Source organism: Vanessa atalanta, chromosome 13 (genome assembly GCF_905147765.1).
Source record: "Vanessa atalanta chromosome 13, ilVanAtal1.2, whole genome shotgun sequence".
Taxonomy (NCBI): Eukaryota; Metazoa; Arthropoda; class Insecta; order Lepidoptera; family Nymphalidae; genus Vanessa; species Vanessa atalanta.
In genome coordinates, this window is record NC_061883.1 from 5,893,574 (window position 1) to 5,916,202 (window position 22,629).

The following is a 22,629-nucleotide window of genomic DNA, read 5'->3' on the forward strand; positions in this document are numbered from 1 at the left end:
ATCGCAGCAATTCCTTTCGCAAGTTCCTGTGACGTGGCGTCGTATCGCATCGCATCGCCAAATTGTGTAGGCGCCCTTAAACCTCATTTTCCATTAGGGAGAAGATTATACATAGATAACAATTCAAAATGTCGAAATGTTCTATTACTTTAATATTAAATACAGTCAACAATGGGAAAATTAAATATTTATCAGAATTTAAATCATTCTATATGTCTCCATTTCACCGAAATACAGACCATATAAACGACTGTCATTTATTTTGGCTTCATTTTCATATATCCAAAAATACATTTATTTGTGACAACACAAAATTAAAAAAAATATATATACGCAATAATTACTACATGCATATCGTTGTATATGATATACGATCCTTTGATCCTTTGAAAACGAGCGTTGAATACGCACCGAAAGTAATATTCAATGCAAAATACACGAGCGTTGGTTTTGTTTTGTTATTCGTATTCCAGTTTCATATCGACTAGCAATAGGCGTTGTTTTCGTTTCGTATTCACTAGCAAGTTAAAAGGCATCAAGGATGGACTTACGTTACTTTGTTTACGCATGCATTGATTATGTCACAGATGAGAATATCGGACGCATTTTTATTTTTAAATTAAGAAAAAAATCTTTCATAGATTTAATATACGAAGATCGGAATTGGTCAGGTTTAAGCGCGAACCACAGAGTTTTTATATGTTTAATTTGTATTTAAAATGTATCATCATGTGTCACTTGCTCGGCGGTAAAGGAAAACATCGTGAGAAAATCTGTAAATATGTTTCGCGTGAAAATCTGTAATGTGTCTATAACGATCAAAGCAGCGTGTGCGGGTGCAGGGCGTACAGAGGAGAGGAGAGGACACCTTAACCAAGAAATGGGTCATTAACGAGCTGTTATTTTTTATATAATTTATAAAAAGAGCAATTTCAAATTAAAATGTTTGCAGAACAAGTTTTATTTGTATCTTAACATTCATTTATAATTTGACTTAAACAAATGTGTAGAAAAATTAATTTGAACAACAAAAAATACGGTCATGTCTCGTTCCGGACGGAGGGATGAATTTTTTTTAACCCGTTGGATGCCGACGCGAAACAAATGGACCATTTTACTAGAGTAATGGCATACTTAGACATGCTTGTGTACATAGTTATATGCACGTTTGTAACAATTCACATTTCTTCGTAATAATTTATTAAAGTTACCGTTGACTTGAACGATTAATGATACTTACGATTCATAATAGATGTCTCATTTTAGTCTTAATTTTTCCTTTATTTGGATTATCTAAAGAAAATAACAAAGATGATAATTCCAAGCCTTTTAATACATTTAAATTAAATTTTATGATATTATATAGGATTTATAATAAATAATGAATTTGTGAATTAGACTTTTAAATACGAACGGAAGCCTTCCTTCAAAAAGCTTTAACAATTTAACGATATTAAATATAATTGATCATTTTTTAACCCTATGGGATTTGAATTTTGAAAAATCCTATTCTCGTACTCACCAACGTTCCAAATAAATAATTCCTGTGCAAAATTTCGTACTGTTAAACCCATCGGTTAAAGCTCTGCGTTGTATGTCAGTTAGACATTTTTTTAATTGTATTAAGAATATATACACAAACAAAGTAGCAGTATATTGTAAACGTGACACACAAAAACACTAGGGAAGAGGGAGCAGCGGCGAAGAGGAGACATGAGGTTATAAAAGAACGTCATGCCGTTTGCTTTCACGGTATACGCGTCGGTTTTATTCCCTAGGCACGCCAATCAAATATATAATAGTATGACTATTTGCATAATAATACATATATATTTTACTCCTACCTAATGGTATGTTGTTTTAGCCCATAGACTACGGCATTCTAATTATGGAATCTGAGATGTTATCTCCCTTGTTTATGTAATTACAGTGGTTCACTCAATCTTCGAATCCAATCGAAGACATAGTTGTACACGATATAGACAGTCATAGTTACTTGCCATCAGATGGGCGACTTAAAAAACATCTCAGCATAATCGTGGAAATTTTACTTATTAAAATTCGAAAAGTTTAGTTATTTTTGATATTTTATATTGCCACATACATGGAAAAGTGTGTTTAGTGTTAGTGTGAAGTGTAACAGTAGTTTTATTTTATTAAATAAACTTGAGCAAAATTGCACCCCGCCCCCCTACTATTTAAAGTCACTGTTAAAATAATGTATAATTACATATTTCCATTCAAATTACCTAAATCATTATTATTTAAAAAAAGATTGCGAGGATTTTTTTTTTACAATAGCATTTTCAAGACAACTGTACTTGCTTACGTTGTATATATATTAATGTCAGCAGGTCGTAGTTTTTCGCAACGCACGTAACAAAAATACGTAAATGACAAGACCGTAATAAAAATTAAGGTTTAAAAAAAAAGAATAAAAGCGAACAATAATGTTCCGTGGCGAAGTGAACACTTGTCTTATGCTGTGTACTTAATGCGCTGTCAGGACAGACAAAAGGCTTTTTAAAAGATTGTAAAAATATGGCCGACTCCCCATTGTGCGGTTCGCTTTATTCAAATTATTTTTCCTTCTCATTTCCCTATTTTTGTGCTGAAAGGATTTACAATAGTACAGGTACCGGAAATGGTATTGTTCTTGGAAAATATTCGATTCATTTTTTTTTCGACTACAACTTAATAGGTATAATAACAAAGAATACTGGAAATGTCAATTTCTGTTGAACCGTTTATCGCACGCTTATAGAAAACAAAAGACATTATAATATTTTTCTCATTTGTTTTTATTTTTTTTTTTTAATGTAAGGCGGTAGTCTGTTGGGCATATAGGCCACATGATGGTTGTTCGTAACCACCGCCAATAGACTAAGGCACCGTAAGAAATCTTTAATCCTTACATATCCAATGCGCCAGTAAACTGGAGAATTAAGTTACTATATCCCTTGCACGTGTAATTGCATTGGCTCACACACCCTTCAAAATTGAACACAGCAATTCAAAGTATTCCTGTTTTTCGGTAAAATATATGGTGACATATCTAACCAGACGGGCTTGCACAAAATCCTACCAAGAAGGTAGGTATATTTTAACGAGAAGAATTGTTACACATAGTTACGCCGTTTTGACGATCTAATTAATATTATAACGCAATCGAGATTTATCTTTGACCGAGATGTCCAAGTGATTAGAAGTTGTGAATCTCAATGGACGGTGCGTTAAAACTTGCTCAAGCATCCCTGAGTTTTTATTTATTATTCATCTCGTTCATCTAGTGAAGGAAACCTGCATGTTATAGTTGAAAATCCATACAGCCATATTTATCCACCTTGCAACGTGATGGAGTAAGCTCCAAATCTTTACAAGGCGTGGACGCCAGGTTGAGCCCAGTAACGGGACATTTACATGCCTGAACTTTTATTATTTTACATATAATGGGTTATAAACAAAATTACAAATGAATAATTATAGAAAAATTATGAGTCCTAATCATATTTTAGTAAATACTAGCGACCCGCCGCGGCTTCGCATGGGTGCAATGCTGATACTAAATATACTACTATACGTACAGAATGTCTTTATATACAATACACAGCTTTTTGCCATTAGACAATACGTACCGCCATGTCTCTGCATTCTAAATCTGTAACATCATCAAAAATATTTATTTAAATTACATGCTGTAAAGGCTCTAGGTATTCTCTATATTAAATGCACATTGTATTTAAAGTCCTTCATTGAATAGGGATTAATGATGTATTGCTTAAAATCTCTTCTTAAATAAGCCATTATTCCTTATAAAAAGTAAAGAATAAAAAATGGTTATTGTGGGTTATCCCTAAGAGATAGATATATTTCGGACATATTTTTGTAGACTTTTTTAAGGTTGGCAACACTGTAGTACATTATATTGATCTAATCTCGTAAGGTTTAGTCAAGGTTTGCAATGTAATCGTCAAAAAAATTTTTTTTTTTTTTATGTCAAAAGTTGGCAAACGAGCAGGAGGCTCACCTGATGTTTATTTAGATCACATAATAAACCTCTAAAATTATCAATATTTCGGTACTATATTATGCATGTATAATACATATGAACCATCCTCTCGAATCACTCTATCTATTAAAAGAACCGCATCAAAATCCGTTGCGTAGTTTTAAAGATTTTTGCATACACAGTGACAGACATACAGCGGGAAGCGACTTTAATTTACGAGTATATTGAATAGTGATATATTTAAAATTAGACTTATCTTACACGATTCACATATTTTGCAATAAAAGGAGCATAACTTAACTTTCGTAAAATCGATAAATACCCACAACTGAAACATATTACACCAACTCGAAGCTAAAATATAGAGTTACGTAATATGTTTAATTCGACTATTATTAATGGTCTAGTAGTCATAAGTCTTAAGATTTTACTGCAAAGCGATTTTCTATAAAATTGTGATCGTCTTTTAAGTTTTAAATGTGTTTCACTGTTATTAAAAGTGAACCACGCTTTAAATTATCTAAAAGTACTTGAATCAACAACACAAAGGATTAAAAAGGAACCTGTGACTAATTTTAGCGGTTTAACAGTGGAAACGTAACAGATATACAGACAGACAGAGCATTTAAAATATTTGTACTATTAACAATACTCTAAAATGGAACGATTGCATGCAAATTTGCTTTGGTAGTAGAGCCTTATTTTATTTCAATGCCAAAAAAATATATATAACAAAAGGGCTAGTTTTAGGCGCGAAATAATTTTATTTTATTTTAAAAGAATTATGTTTTTTTTTTTTTGTATAGCGTGCAACAAAACTTACATGGGAGATGTCGGTCGAACATATGAGTTGGAAGTGCGCAGGCCGAGAGAAGACCACTTACCATTCGTTTGTCACCTAAACTTCACTGCTAATGGTGGTAACTATGGGGATATTATACAGGTAAGAATATACAAAATGTCATTATAATTTTAACTATATGTATATTCTAGCAATATATATATGTATATATTAATTCAAATGTATTCCTATCAACCACGTCTACAGAACAGACATGCCAAAGCGAGATTCAGACACCCCTACGTAACTAACCACGTAATCTTGTTTCAGCTAACATTCGACACGTTCACAGTGGGTAAGTTCGTGTCGTTCACCTCCGATGGGTGTCCAGACGGACACATGACGATTGTGGAGAGGAGTCCCTCGCCACCCACTGGTCAGTGGTGCGGCTCAGCGTGGGGTTACACGGTGTACTTCAGCGAATCAGACTCTATTAACATGACACTAAGATTGGACAGACTTAGTCAACAGGTACACATTTTATATATATATTTATTGTAATATATATTTTTGTATTTTATTTTCTGTCACTTGACAATTTATTACATAATTTCTTTAAGCTCAACAGTGGCATCAGGCTCACAATGCTTTTATATCCAAGATTAATATATTCCTATCAGAGTTACGAATGTTTAAAAACACAACTGATATCAATATTTTATACTTTATAATTATAGCTAAAATTTCAATAACAAATACTATTGTACCGTTTTTTAAGTCATTTTATAAAAACGTATTTCTCAAAAGAAATATTGTGTTTTTGTATTTTTTAAATATGTACAATGATGTTCCTGTAAAATGTTAATGAATTTAATAATAAAAATAGAGTACTTGACGGATATATAATTATAATATTAATCAACTATAAAATGAAAAAATAATTACAAATAAATAAAAACTGAACACAAAGATCTACGAAAGTACATTTTAAAAGAACTTATATAAATACCACGACTATGTAAAACTATTTATACATTGTGAAAATTTCATATTATCCTTATAAAAAATTGCTTACAATAATTAACGTATTGTTTACAACAATAATAACGTAATATGTTTATTAATATAATTATTATTAAATGGCCATAATATCTCTGACTACGAAGACGAGAGAGCTTTTACCGTAAGCACCTATAAATAGAAAAAATATATTTGGTCGAACGTTTTTTTTTTTATTTTATCTTAATAATATAAAACTAATTACAGTTTGAACTTATATAAAAGGAAGTTGTTTATCAACATTTCTTGACGATCATTAAGCTAATGCAAGAAGCATATACATTCAATCAAAGTCAAGTCAAAGTCAAAAATCTTTATTCAATATAGAAGTTTTTACACTTGCTTAATGATAGTCAAAAATCTACCCACGGTTCGAAATTTAACATCTCGGACCTGAGAAGAACCGGCGAAAGAAACTCAGCGGGATATTTTTTTTTTCCATTTTGCAGTTACAATAATAGTTATATTTTAGTTATTTGAAACAGCCTGGAGGCGATAATTTCATTCCCAAGGTGTGCAGTCAACTAAAAAGTCATTGGTGTTGCAATTGGATATTTTTTGACATTGATGTGACTTTGTTATAGTTTTATAACAACACATTACAACTACATATAATACCTAACATTAGCTCCCTGGATATCTTACCATCCTTACATTTCATTGTTAAATTGTTACAAAGTCTATCGAATTCCATTTTTCATTATACCTTTGTACTTAATGATAGAAAATTATTCTGATATATATATATTTTTTAAATTACAGTATTTTTACGTCAAAAGCTTTTTCATGCGTCAATAAAAAGTATATTTGATAATCAATGTTTGACATCGAAACAATAGTATAAAAATGTATAGGTAATTTTGTAGTGGCCATTATTTATTCGGGTACGTCAACATTAGTAATTATAAAGTTGTACGTAGGTATAATTAAGCGGGGATCGATAAAACTGTGGTTATGTTCCCGAACTTTATGGAGGGTAAGCTGCTAAGGAAGGATCTTTTGTTAATATTGTTCTCTATAATGTAAAATTATACGATAACGAAGTATTTATATATAGTTTTAGATTAATAGTGAATTTAAATATGCCTGCTTCGCTGGGCGTTAAATAATGATCATATATTTAAAAACCATTTGACCTAAACCATTTGTAGAATACAAAAAAAAACGAGTAAAAAATTATATATAGAATTGAAATAACATTATATTACAACAATTTCAAACGACGACGATATTATAGTCTTAAATAGACTATTTTTTAGTATTTTTTTTTTAATTTAACTATGTTTTTTCTTAACGTTCATTTTCGTGTATAATTCTATGTATTTTGTAATTGTATACTTATATTTTTATAACGCTTTGTGAATTTTTAAACGCATGTTGTCATAAAAATACAAGGAATTCGATTTTAATTAAATATTTGATAATTGATATTACATTAAAATGAACTAGAAATGTATTATCATAAGTCGAACGCACTCGGCCTAATTAATTACGAGATGTACGCTATAATTCTAAATATTACATTACAAGTACAATATGAATGAATAATTGCCATCAGAATCGACAACGCGACAACCTTTGAGACGGCGTTCCCGCTAATTAACAGTTTCGGCACAACGCGAAGTTAATCCATATAAATGAACAACAGTATTTATCTTCATTAGGAGTATCTTACTAAGCATCCCTTTATGTTTCACTGACGTAACGTAACTACATGTTTTCAGTTGTGACTTGACTAATATTTCACATCGCCCGCTTTTAACGGTTCGGTGGCCTTCCTTTATCTCGGCTTAGCAGCCATATTATCTGAACCAAGGGTTGAACTTTCGATCAATTAATTAAGCGATGATTACGAACACCCTCCGGACCGCTGGATACGTCCAATTACGATAATGAATATTATTACAGCCTAATTCAATAATTTAATAATGGCAATTTTATTCGCGTCAACGAATCCACTTAAAATATTTTCGTTCAATTGGATTTTCCGTGTAACTTTCAATCAGAATACCTGACGTTTTGGGTTTAATAACGAGGTCACTGTTCTTAAATATTGAATAATATTTTACAATTTTTTAGAGGCTTTCATCAAACTTTGCCAATTAGTTCGTACGTTAAATATTTCATCTTAGTTCTAAGTATACCAGTACTACTTAATGTTTGATCTAGATATGAACTCAAATTTGGCACACCTTTCAGTAAAAGTTTAAAATATTAATATTACCTTCGCAATTATATTTGGTGGTAGGGCTTTGTGCAAGCCCGTCTAGGTAGGTACCACCCACTCATCAGATATTCTACCGCCAAAAAGCAGTATTCAGTATTGTTGTGTTCCGGTTTGAAGGGTGAGCCAGTGTAACTACAGGCACAAGGAACGTAACATCTTAGTTCCCAAGGTTGGTGGCGCATTGGTGATGTAAGGAATGGTTAATATTTCTTACAAGGCCATTTTCTATGGGCGGTGGTGACCACTTACCCTCCGCCTACCGCTATAATAAAAAAAATGTTTAATTTATCACTAACAGCCGGATTCAATTCTTCTTAAGCCTGATGTTATATTTAACTGATACCAAAACGGTAATTTTATTTATATTTATGAGATAAATAAAGTGTTATAACTTATTAAAAATATTATTGAGTACGATAATTAGACCCGAGGCGATCGGGTCAATTGTCCGACCTTGCAAATTTATATGACACTTGACCTCTTTACGTACCTCTTGACATATAGTTGTAACATATTTTGAAATAAAGAACTAACTAAATAATATTTCAAAATATAACCCACTTTATTAAACGCATTCTTGATTGCTAGAAGAGAGTGTGTCTATACATTTCATTAAAATGATAGTGAGAAATGTTTCCGAATTAGGTAATACTTCATTTTTCCCTAAATCATATGAAACAGCTTCTACACATGCGAAGCATGATACATTAAACTGCACGTTCTCTTTTGATAATTGTTGTTGACAGTTATAATATTGTGTAATAAAACACCATCGTTAGCACATTCTCGAGCATACATTAATACTCACACCATTTACAAAATTGTAAATTAAAATAGCACATGCAGTACAATTGTAATTAAGATTCACACAAACACAAGTATAAATGACAGACGTTCTAGCAATTAACAGCGATGCCTTCGGTTTTAGGGTGTGGGGTACAATTTCGACTTCAAGTTGGCGTACAAGTTTCTAAGACGGAGTGAGGCGCGCTTGCGGTACGGTAACGTGACACTAGGGGCGTGGAGGGGTGAACGCGTTCAAGGCACCTACTGCGACCGCATACTCAGCGACTGCGATCTACGCGCTTGTCGCATTCAGTCGCCTAACTTTCCTGGTGTATATCCACGTAATGCGACATGTACTTATCGCATCGAGCACACAAAGGTAATTATTTTAAAGTAAACAATACTTAATATTTCTTTAGACAGATAAATTTATTTAGGAAGACGAGCAGCAATCAGCAGCATTTGATGTCGAATGAAAAAGTAGTCGTAGAAGAAGACATCAGTTAATTCATAAAAATGTGTTGCTGCATATTAAAAATAGCGATAAAATCAAAACAATAAAAAAGGTACCGACAACAAAACAGTACGAAAAGTATTTCTTCAAACCTACCATACCTTCTTTATTACCTTATGTACTACGGTAAGGTTCTACGCTTTTAGCGATAAAGAAGACCGTTATGGTAACTGAGGTGTTTTGAGCAGGATAAAGGAACAAATGTTTTGCTTCCTTTTATATATTATTATGTCATAAATCATGCTATATTTTGTATTCATTATATAAAATGAAAGATATACCAAGTTACTTAGAAGGAGTTGCAAGGAGGAGGCAGGTTTGCTTGCGGTGCGTTTGTGCCCCGTTAGAATGAAATGCGGCCATGCGGCTACCAGTAGCTTCTAGGCCATTGCGACCTACATACTGTCGCATTCAGTATCTTTCCGTCCTAATAAATTTTATTGAGTGATGTAACGATTAGATGGGAGAATTTAAATGCATTCAATACACAAAAACAAAACGTAAATACTTCTTTTTATTTTTTTTAAATTATTCTTGTTTAATATCATTTCGTGAGATAAGTTCTCACGAAATATTTTTCAAATTGTTATCTTTCAGGTAAATTCAAAAAACGTGTAAAAAATTTAAAGCCTAAAACAGATGTATAAATTTACGTAACCCTTACACATCTGGGTTAAGGGTGTCACGAATTTACATTAAAACGAGCATTTCACACATCGCGTAGGTCCGTGTGGTTCATGCGGCTGTTTGTATTAATATTTAATTTAAAATTCACACCAGACTCCGCAACACTCCTATATACATACAATGAACATTACTTATGAATGACATCGCTCTCTGCTCACAAAGCTCGTACAATTGACTTTATCACGATAAAAATAAAGCATTTATTTATACTGCAAAAATATTATATAAAAATGTTTTTTTCAGATACCCGCAGATAAACACGTTCTGCTGACGGTACGGCAAACGAACAGTCACAAAATACATATCAAAGATCAGATCGTTAAATACGATAGAAGCCAGCGAGTTCTCAAGTAAGTATTCAGAATAGGATATAAAAGTTAAAAGTATTTGTAGTTCTTCATACTTTAGCAATAAAGTTTATATTACAAAGGTAAAAACCGGGTAATTGTCTATGTGACCATGTCATCAAACGATAAAATATTCCATATCCAATGTACATAGATTTGCATTGAATGGTTTTCTGAAAATAAGGTTGACCCGGTTCGGTAATTGTGTTTCTGTATTGTTCAATCATAGTTTTTTTACCAGAAATATTATGTCATTCTACAGTTTTATTGGTGTGTATTAAAATACGATAATAAAGTACAATTATGCTATGTCAAATTGAATTTTGATTTTGGGAACATAATATCATCTTACTGTAGAAAATATATTTAATTATTATAAAAATATACGTTAGTAAATTAATATTTGTAAATGTTTTTTTAAACTTATACTTTTGTAGGATATGGGATCAATGTAACGTGGTTCAAGATTATCTCACAGTATGGGATGGTCCGACCCGGGATTCCCCTGTCCTTGTACGTCTTTGCGGTGGGGACGCTGTACCGGATATAGTTAGCAGAGGACCAAATATGTTACTGGAATTTCATACTTCACCTTATGACAACCCGTTTCATCCAGTTCCTTTGAGCTATTTGCCCGGTTTCGAGCTTGAAGTTCAGGTAAAATTTATGTGAATATAAACTACTGTTCTACATTTAAATATTGTAGTCTTAAAGCTTATTCAAAATATAATAAGCAATTATATTAGTAGCCTTAATGGCGGGTTCTATCGGAGTGAAAGTTGCAGATCCGATCCCAAACTCTTGAGCTATTTTCGTCCCTATTCCTAACACAGCTTGACGCTTATTTGGCGGCGAGTTTAAGTAATTCCTTGAAAATAAGCATTTGTATGTATTAAAATATAATGTTTACTCTCGAGACGTAAATTCTCGTTTTCATATTTCGTTTGTATTTGGAACAAAATCTAGTATTAAGAATATTAAATTATTAATTTCCGAGTAGAAAATATCACAGGGTAAAAATTTCGTTTCGATCAAAGATTTTCTCGTGCAAAAACTAAAAAGAAAATTTGTTCCTTTAACAAATCAAACTCACGAAGTGTTTGTCTTACCAATATAATTCTTGGCAGGTGTTGTACGTGGACAAAGACTCGCACTCGTACGTGACTCCGGACGGTCGCTGTCGATTCGTTTTACGCTCCTCCGACAAGACGAGTGGCGTGTTGAGGAATCCGCGACACTCCTTACCTCCGAATACCTCTTGTGTTTATTATTTTCAAGTAAGTGGATCGTTTGAGTTTGTTTTGATTGTAAAAAATGTATAAGAGTTTATTTTATTCAATACTTTTCGTACTGATGTTTAAATGAATATATTTCTTAGTATTTATAAATATTTTAAAATCAAATCATGTTATGATGTCATTATATAATCTATATATCTGAAACAAGTATCATATAAAATATTGCATATCTTAGGTTTTCAATTATATTACATATAATTATGATGAAAAGGTAACTTTAAAAATGGACATTTCTCGATCAATACTTTAAGTACTTGCCGCCTAAAATGTTGCAAATTTTAGTTACCTGTCAAATTTGTAATAGAATAATAAACTAAAGGGTTGCAAGAACCACGAAAGCCTTAGATAAGCACGAAGAAGATACAATAGACAGCTCTTGGTTTTACATAATTTTATGTAAGTTTGATAATGTCGTAGATTCGGTAAATATGTCAATGTTTGACTGGAATTAATTGCCTGGAAGAACAAAAAAGGTCCAAAGTGAACTTTGTATTCGTGTAACCAACAAAACTTACTTGTTAATATTTGTTTATTAACATGACTTTGTTTGATGAAAGTAAAAACCGAGGGTCACGCGACGAGCCCTTATCGGTCTGTAGGCAAATAAAAAGTAACTTAACAAATAGTCTTAGGCTTTTTGATTGTATTCAACTTAAATAGTAAATAATTTTCGTCTTATTTAGATAAGAAATCATTAATTGTAGCTAAGACGTAGTTTCTTGTCGGTTCTTTTTGGTAGAATCTACATTCCGAATCGGCTGTACATTTAATTCAATACTTCAACATGATGATTCGAAAATGCTTTAATAAACCCACTTGATATAAAGAATGTTTTTACACAAGAAATAAGAATGAATTTAAACGAGAAGTTTTACTAAATTCAGGTTTGATTAGGTTGTGTTTTGGTAGATTTGCTCGGAAAAAAACAATTATATAAGCGAAATATTTACGTATACATCGAAGTAATAAAGGCATAATAATCAAGTATTTCTTCTTTGTAGGACTTTGTATTTAAAGGGTTAAAATTTTACATTTCACCATTTAAAGGCTCTTCTTACCATGAAATTGCAAACTTTGCCTGTATATTTATTTATTTATTAGTTAATCCGTTAGCTTATATAAATAGCTTCACATTCAAAATTCCTATACCCGTGAGTAACTCAAACATGCAACTTTAGAGTTTCAAAAGTATAATATTAGAATATGGTATATTATATGGAATAGGGAAAATTAATGAGATGAATATTTCAGCTGAAAATTGAGCTATAATGATTGATGAAAATGAATATGTTTTTTTAATTATCCATAAGAGTATACTTTTGGTACGGTACGATTGTATAAATTAGATGTTTTTTTAAGGAATGTTGTAAAAAATCATATTAAACAGATAATATTAATTACTTATATTTTAGCGAACAATATCTTAAGGAAACATATTTACAGGGTCGTCCAAACGAAATAGTATGGGTGTCGTTTGTGAAATATCACGCAGCGGGCACTGAGCCTGCGGGGTTCGATCAACAAAAGGACTGTTCCTCGCAACTCACGATATGGGACGGGGCGGCACCGGATGCTGACCTGGACAGAAAGGTATTTTATACAAAATGAAATTTAAAAAAAGTGACAAATTGCCTTTAACGAATTTTTTTAAATGTATTTCCTATTAGAATTTAATTTATTATTTATAATATTATTAGTGATTAACATAGTCGGGAAACAAAATTATGTAATGCGTTATTGTATTTGTGGTCCGCATATTGAGATTTCCTTTATTTCAAACCAGTCTACGTGCGCAATCATGAATAAGACATTTTAGAGGAACAAGAGACTGTGAATAATTTGATAAGAATAGAATCTTACTGACAGTTAATTTTAAATGGTAATTTTTAAATTTGTAACAGTAATAAATAAAGTGAGATTTTTAGGAAAAATGCCAGCTTTGCTTATTTGGGTAACGAAAGATCTTATTTTTTGGACAAATATTGACCCAAACATAATATTTCGAATGATCCGTCATTATCAATTTATAAATTAATTTACCGACTCGTTCTAGTAATTAGGATGGCGAACTGCGGAAACTTTAAAATATAACCAAACAATTTCCACAGCAAAACCGAAACTAGTTCAGAGTAATGAAATGTGGAATAACTTATCGCGTACCGAAACTTTGCTAGTGCGGAAGACTAATGCGATGATACAAATACGAAGAGCGATATAAAATTGGGTGGCGTTCTCACCGCCTTTATTCGTGCCATTTCACTTTGCCAACTACTGCTAGCTACTTGACGTCGGGAGCCAAACATTAATTTTCTTTAATGTGTCTGAGCACTCTTACCGACTAGCGACTTCTCTCCCGACTGCACTGCGGTGTTTCGTTCTATTCATTCGACATTCCACGGTTTGCATTAAGAATGGATGCTACGCTCAAGTTATTTTTTGTTGGCACTTTAATCAGAAAAGTTTCCTCGCCAGCAGATAGTCTGAGTAAATAGTGCACCTGGCTGGAGCAAATCACTTCCTGCCCGTAGATTGTGTACTTCGGAAGTAGGTCACGCTTTATTCCACGCTAAAGAAAACATTATTGCAACCGTGTTTAAATATGGCGGACTGTTACAGCAAGAATGTGCTTTATCGTTTTTATCGTGGACGTAAAAATCTTTCTCAGTGTTGTTGGAAACTCATCCCAATTTAGTTCCTCGTAGTATGTACGGTAAAATATTTCCTTGATCAACATTTGTTTTTGTCCAAAGTTGGATATGAGTGACAAAAAGTCGCTTCTGGGTTCCTTTTGCCGGGAAGAATCTCCGCGACTATGTGATCACGCCTTGCTGTCTAACGCCACACGAGCTACGAGACCTTGCGCGCCAACCGAGAGCTACATAACCACTGGACCAGCCCTTACAATATTGCAGGTAAATATAAATAGACCACATTTTAAAAAAAAAACATGAGTGTTCTCCTAGCAATAAATCAAATGTGTTAGTAAATATTCCATATCATATATTAATTGATTACTAAATAAATAATCCAATACTTAAAATAAACTCACGAGTTATAAACTAAACAAGATGCTGTAGAGCACTTTGTATCAATCACGTACACGTCGAACTGCAAACTGTGCTCGCCACAATTAATGTGCCTTCAATGTATCACAGCCGTGTATTTAAGTGACGTGGGAAATTTAGATTTAACTATCAGGAGTGATGAATGCGATGCTGATGTTACTCTAATAAAGGATTTTGTTCACTCATCTACAATTAATTCGAAATCTATAATTTACGTAACACGGTTCAGTAGTCTGAGTATCCACAAAATATAACTGAAATGAAATGAAAAGCTAAAAAAAAAATAACCATAGATTTTGGTCTTAAAATGTTGTATAGATTATCGTACATTTTGGAAGCGTCTTGAGATTTTCTTTGCCTTTCACGTTGGTAGTTAAAAAAACAAAGCGAATCCAAAATAAGCTTGTACTTGTTCCACAAACGGGGTTCTATAAAAATCCTTCTTTGAAGGTCTTTCGGGATCTTTTCATTACATCGCAAACATTGTGCTTCCATTTTGGTTCGCTCAGCTATGCATAGAGCGGCTTGATGTAGCTTGCACTTTCATGAAAAAATAACGCACAAACACGACTTGTGGATGTCATTAGTTTCAAAGAAGTTGCAGCGTTGCCGTTTGTATGGGAGCGTGTGCTGTGTTTTATGATCACGCTGGAGTAGTGATAAATGTTCGCGCATGTACTAAAAGTGGATTGAATGAGCATAGTATATACTATATAGAATATAAGTTTTTAACATGTTTTGTTATAATACTTTTAAAAATGTAGAAATAAATACATCTAGGATTTTATAAAACGACAGAATCGACATCGAAACTGTAGAAGAAAAAGTTTATTAATAAAATTAGTTTCATGAAGTGTTCTTAAAAGGTTTTTATTAACAATTATGCATCTTACTTGATAAACTATTTCTTAGTTATTATATGAATCAACAAAATGATCTTCATACGTGCGATAATGAAATAAGCTCGTTTTACCATTAAATAAATCATTACAAAATTATATTGTGAACCTCGTTTGAACATAACGTGCGATATTCTCTTAGTTAAATATCAAAATTTTGCTGATCCATAATACAAGTCTTCCCAGATCCACGCACGAGACAAGCCACAAATCGTTCTCGACGCTGACATATTCCCGGCTTTGTCGATTACGTGAGCAGAATATTATAGAGTATTCAATACCGTTAAACTGTTATATTACGCAATCGTATAGCATTTTCTATAATAAATTTCTTATACAATTTTCTAAAATGCAACCAGCTATCGTTATATAGATCGCTTTTAATTGTTTTTTTATTGTTTCGAAACGTTTATTGGATTAAAAACAACCAATAACGTAGTTTAATCTCAACGACAAACAATGCTGTAAAAAGTTCACTAGGATTTTTGAGATTAATTGTTTTATTGATTACGAACTTCTGAAGTTTTCACCCATAAACTATTATAATATATAGGACGCATTTTTCAAGTTGTCATTGTATGAGCGGGATTTTTCCAGTGAGTGACATTCAACGGTAAAGGAAAGATAAGTCACGCGCAGACTTGCATTCGCCACAGTGAATAATGCAACGAGCACGTGAACTCTCCGCTCTAAGCTCTCTCTGTGATGGAATGCCTTATAGCTGTCGCGTTATTACTACTTGGACAGCTAAATGAAACACGTACTGAATTTTTTTGCAATTTACAGACATTCAAGAAAGCGTTTTTAAGATTCTGTGAAATGAATTCGGTAGACGTTAAAACGGTCCGCCGATTATCGTAAACGTGTCGTATCGCATTACTAACTTTCGTGGTTTAATTGCAATTATAAATGAAATCAATTCCAGACATTATAATTGGGATCGCTTTTATTTCGAACATGAATTTAATTGTCTTCCTAATGATACGAATGATTATAGTATATTGATAATATTTTTATTTAAGAAGATGACTTTATAGCGTGTAATAAAGGTATCTTGTTAAATAAAAATACATTAGAGAAACTTAACAAGAGAAGATTATTGTATGGACAATTATTATAATAATTTTCACTTTAAAAATTGCTAATCAATACCAAAGATAATATCATAGATAATCAATCTACAAATAGCAAAACCTTTTTTTTAAATTAACGAATATTTTATACTATTAACAGTATTTTGTTTTACGATAATTCTTAAAATCACTTTTGGTAGTTTCATTACTTATGTTAAAACAATAATTACATTTTCTTTCGACGAACTGAATATAACAATTATGTAAATACTTATTTTTCTATTTCATACTAGTGTAAAGATAACCCTAATGTTATACTAAAATATAATATCTTTGTTCTAATTAATCTTTGTTATATCTTATGTTAAGTATCAGTTAAATTTGGGACAAGCGCTTTATTCAAGATATTCCTTAAAAACGTAATAATGTAATGAATTTATCTAACATAATAAGAAACAACCTCGTTAGCATTGGTATTCTTAGAGAGTCAGCATCGTATCGCGTCCTATTAAATATAGGAAACCTGGTCTTAAGCAAGTTGTTAAAGTCATAAGTTGAGAACTGCTTTATTATTCAATATTAAATTCAACGTAGAAGGACCGAAGCAAGTTTCTTAACTAAATATTTGAAGTTTCCAACTAGAGCCTTACTTCATATCGTTATTGAACTCTGGCCACCTTAAAAATTGGTTCTTTCACATTTTCTCTTTGAATCTATATACCTACTGTTTTCATAATTTCCTCTGAAAATGGTTTGCATGTTTCGCTGACTTTAACTCTTGCAAATAAACAAAATTAAACAATACGCGTTTTCGTTCGAGCAAATTGTTGATTTAAGTACAAATTCAAAGTAAACAGTTAATTTGTTTGATAGGAACCCTTTATTAAACTTTGCACAGATGTCAGCTAATTTAACAAAAGCTAAGTAAGTAATATTTTCCCGCAGGAATTGCGTCAGGGTTCGGCGTTGTATCCTGTCTCGTTTCTACTACGGTACGAGTTTGTAGATGTGAGCGAGCAAGGACAACCTTTAGCGGACTCTCAATCAGCATGCGATAGGGTTTTCAAGTCAGCGCTCACATATTCAGGAAGATTTCAAGCCCCACGTGCCATATTCTATTATGGAAGAGGTGGAGCTCAGAATCTTACTTGTATTTTAAGGTGAATAATACAGTTACATAATAATATTTTTATGATAAAAAAATATTATTTTTTACATAATATTATTAATAATACCGTTTTTTACAGATTTGAAGCAAAACACGGTGAAAGAATACAACTAACTTTTACTAATACTTATTTCGGAAATAAGATTTGTAGCACTCATAAAGATTCTCGAACTAGTCGATGGAAGTGCGATAGACCGACGAGAAGGATTATTGGCGGCGAGGGTCTAGCTCAAATTATCATTACCGAATATCCTTGGGAAGGCATTCCAATTGAAAGGGACTGTTTATGTACAAATCGATCAGAACCTTTAAATGTTCATACGTTAACAGCTCCTGTTGTTGAAGTAAATTTTACCGTTACTATGATGAATATAACAGAAGATTATGACGATTTTGCATTTGAGGGAGAATACAAATTTATTCCAACGGGACCTGGTGATGAATCTATTTGTTCGACTGGTTGGGGTGAGAGGCGCTTAAGAGGTAGCAGTGGGGAAATCAGATTATATGATAAAAGGGAAGTTTCTATTGCACCAGAAATTGTTGGGGACCGAAATGTTATATCAGAGAGTGTGAGAGCTGAAGTCGCTTGCGTTCACAGGCCATGGTTGATAGAACCTGGGGGTGATGAAGTCATTCCAATGCAAGGAAGATATCTATATGTAAAAGTTCCTGGATATGAAATAACTTCGAACTCTCCATTTTGCCCTACCCCTAACCGCCTATATATATATGAAGCACGAGACACTAATTTATACAGAGAAATTTGTCCCGACATTTCCAGTTCTTTGGAACTATATTCTCCAGGATGGAAATCTGCTCAAACGACAATAGAATCGTCACTAAAACCGCACGCCCGAAGTTACGTTATAGATTTCTTGCAACACGAACAAGCTGACTATTCAATCAAGTGGATAGAAATTATGAAGAAGCCTTCGATTGAACACGATCCAGAGACAAATATTTTACTTGTCTCTGCTACTCTTGATTGTCGTTACAAGTAAGTATCATTTAATTATATTGGTGATAGGACTGAGGGCAACCAAAAATAAACGATTGTATTTTTTGTTATTTGTTTAGTCAGTCAATGTTTCAGGCATAATGAACACATTATTAATTTTAATAATTGAGTGTAATAAATGTATAAATGAGAACGATTATTTAAATGATAAAAGATATGAATGAACTTTTGCAGATAATATTGCCTAACATAAAAATATATTCCAAAATAGAAAACTGTAATAATTTTTATTCGAAATATATCAACGATGGCTCAATGTTTTTTTTTCTTTTCAGCTGCCCGGAATTAAACGCTTGTATTCCCTTAACGTTATGGTGCGATGGTAGTGCTCATTGTCCTTCAGGTTATGATGAAGATGATTCAAATTGTTCCTTCAAATTATCATTACCACCACCCTATGTAGCAGCGGCTGCTGGGGTCGGTCTTCTGATATGCGCTATAGCTATTGCCCTCTGTGCTTGTAAGAGAAGACGAAGGAAAGACAAAGAATTTAAAGCAAGACTTGATGGTGCATTACCACCAGAAGAAAGACCTTATGATCGAGCCAAAACTAACGGTGTACCAGAAGCAGCGAGACAGTATGCAACCGTACAAAAATATGCTACAATAGATAAATACAGTTTAAGTCAAAAATATAGTGCCGGTTTAAACGATGCGAGATATTATGATGAAGTTGCACAAAGAGACAAACTTGCGGACACGAGATATGCTAGTTTAGGTCGAGCCGGGCGTAACATTAGAACTGAAAATAATAGAGGCAACGGCTCCAGAAGACCGATGCCAGATTTAAGTTACCCCGACCTCAAAGATGGCTTCTGTTGACCCCCAGATCTTTTGGAGACAAATGTTTAGCAGTCTGACACTAATTTCTAAACTCGTTTTTTTTTGTCTTGTAAAATTATAATGAAGACTGAATTGGCGTAAGTGCCTACCTTACAGTTGATCCATTTTAACTCACAGTACATCACGTGCTTTATACGTTTTTTATTATTATTCCTATTAATGTATTAATTTGAAATTTTTAATTATTAAGTGATCGGAAGCCGTTCCTCATCTAGATTACTTTGTAAATAATTATATAAATTGACTATTAAAATTGTTTCAATTTTTGATTTATGCTTTTTTTACTACGACATACCTTTATAAATTAGTATTCTTCTCATCAAATAACATATCTGAATGTACATAAAATGCTTGACAATACATTTTTAAGACAAGTTAAATCATTATAAACGTAATACTATTAGTGGAAGGTTAGCGTTTTACATTTTGAATACACGGATACTTTGATACGGTACTATTATTTTATAAATGCGAACTCATCATAATAATATTTATAACATTCGGATTGATTATAAACATTCTTTAATGACTAGTAATAAAATGAAATGTGATATAGGTTGTAAAAATGTAGTTAAGACGACGAAAACTGTATAACTTGAAACGGTTGAATCATTTCCTCGTGTATCATATAGTTTCTTGAAATGTGTGTAAATGTAACTCGTAAATGATTGTAAATAAATTATAGAATAAGAATTTTTAAAGTCTGTAAGTAATTTCCAGGTAAAATGGATATTAAAGTCATTTCTAAAAATACATTTTTTTCCGTGTTATTTTATTTATCTCCCCGTATTTAATATATTTGAAAGAACAAAAAAGTACACTAGTCATGTCAACGGTAAAAATTTAAAGAGTTATATAATAATATACTAGCACCGCCTCCGAAACACGCTGTATCTACTAGTGTGTTAATTATTAGGTTAAGTAGTTTTTAGTTGGACATTACAAAAAAAGTCACCTCATATATATATGTATATCATAATGGTTTACATATTAGATATGATATTCTGGTTTTTGACGAATGAAAATAAAAAAAGTTTTTTTTTTAGTTTAATTTACAGAACGGGTTAAAGTCACATTATTTAATATTCAATATTTTTATTTATTAAATAGAAATAAATAACTTTAATTAATATGTACGACAATATTTAAAAAAAAATGAATCATAAGTTTTTTTTTATAAATAAGGCTACTTACACATTGCGATTCGGAGATACAGTTAATTTTATAAGCCTTAAGAGATACCCTCGTTTAATTTACATTTCATTGATGATATATTTTATAAATATTATGAATGCCTTCCGTGTTTTGGTAACAAAATATGTTAATTACTCAATCACGATAAAGCTGCGGAATGGATTAGAATGGAAATTAGTACGTAGGCTAGGTATCTGCCAAACCGAAATACCGAAAGAGCAGGTATCATATGATAAATCAGTTTTAATTCATGTAAAACTATATTTAACCAAATATTAAAACAAAATTGTCAGTGATGATAAAGTGTCATTGAAGTATGATCTCATTTTCTTACAGACGGAAAATTATTTGTATTTAAATTTAAGTTTAATATATGTTTAAATTAAATGTCTAAAATAAATAAAACGTAATTTACTCCGCAATCAAATTATTTTCAATTTGATGTCAACAATGTTTATACTTTATATTAAGTCAATTAAATATTAATTATGATAGGACGGATAGTGTAGTTTATTATTATTTGCAAAATTAAGAATAATTTAAGTTAGTCTATATGACATAACAGAAGCTTTCGTGTCTATAATATTTACAAGACTGTTTGTATTTTTCTATAGTTTTCATCACAAAATAATATTTTTAGTCTACTTTAGTCATGAGAGAACCAAAGAGGTTTTAGTGGTCATGACAAATAATGACAGTAAGAGTTTCCATCTGGATACCGTGAAGTTCATAGAGTTGTAGCTGATTTGTATTTGTCTCGCCAAATAATTAGATTATAGGCTCAGGCTGCATTAGTGTGTCCACTTCGTTGACGTAACGAGCGCTGCGCAAACTAAATTATCAGATGAACTAATTAAAGCTCTGATGGAAACAGACTTGAGCACAACGAGGGTTGGAAATATTACGGATGAAGAATTTCTATCCCATTGTTCGAGTAAAGCTGCTTTGATATTTAGTATTAATTATTGCTTTTAATAATATTTCATAACCATCTAATGTAAATATAAAATGAAGTTGCAATTTTTCTTTATTATCTGTGCTAAAGATTTTAATTATACGAGCTGTTGTTCACTCGCTTTGCTCGGCGTAAATAATATTTTAGTAATTATTTCATGTAAAACCAATATGCCGAATTTAAAAAATAACCGAATATTTCGGGTGCAAATTTAAGAAATGCTATATCAAATAATATGTTGCCATATGTGTCATCAAATGACAACGGAGCTCCATGGAATTATAAACTCGAAATAATTTTGTTCAGAAATAACATGTGGACTCTTTACACGCACAAACACACACAGAGACCGAAACACACCATCACCATCCACCATGTACATGTACACACGTATACACATACACAAACACAAACACACACGGATTTATTACTAATTTTTTTTTGTAAGTCATCAAAGACTGTTGTTTTAATTTAAGGGTGCTAGTTGCTGTTCGTTGTTAACAATATTTTTTTGAGATATAGGGAAAGCAGAATTATTATTTTTTTATCTATAAGAGGAGAGGAAAATAGAAAATACAACATCGTTGTTTAAAGAACATTAACAATTCTGTACATCGTGAATTCGCTGCCATTTTACGGATAGATTACGATGTAATTTTACTTTAGAAACATAGCATTACATAGTGATAAATGGCGATTATCC

General features: G+C 32.1%; 1 protein-coding gene across 1 annotated transcript in view; it reads left to right on the forward strand.

The window, feature by feature from the left end:
• Positions 1 to 20,323, forward strand: part of LOC125068179 — a 64,821-nt gene extending 44,498 nt beyond the window's left edge. The window contains exons 3-13 of the mRNA XM_047677221.1: positions 4,816 to 4,952; positions 5,121 to 5,321; positions 9,005 to 9,241; positions 10,307 to 10,413; positions 10,848 to 11,067; positions 11,538 to 11,687; positions 13,152 to 13,298; positions 14,459 to 14,620; positions 17,691 to 17,905; positions 17,993 to 18,913; positions 19,210 to 20,323. Of these exons, the coding sequence (XP_047533177.1) occupies positions 4,816 to 4,952; positions 5,121 to 5,321; positions 9,005 to 9,241; positions 10,307 to 10,413; positions 10,848 to 11,067; positions 11,538 to 11,687; positions 13,152 to 13,298; positions 14,459 to 14,620; positions 17,691 to 17,905; positions 17,993 to 18,913; positions 19,210 to 19,756 (3,044 nt within the window). The 3' untranslated portion in view covers positions 19,757 to 20,323. The remainder of the gene's footprint in view (positions 1 to 4,815; positions 4,953 to 5,120; positions 5,322 to 9,004; positions 9,242 to 10,306; positions 10,414 to 10,847; positions 11,068 to 11,537; positions 11,688 to 13,151; positions 13,299 to 14,458; positions 14,621 to 17,690; positions 17,906 to 17,992; positions 18,914 to 19,209) is intronic.
• The last annotated feature ends 2,306 nt before the right edge of the window (positions 20,324 to 22,629 follow it).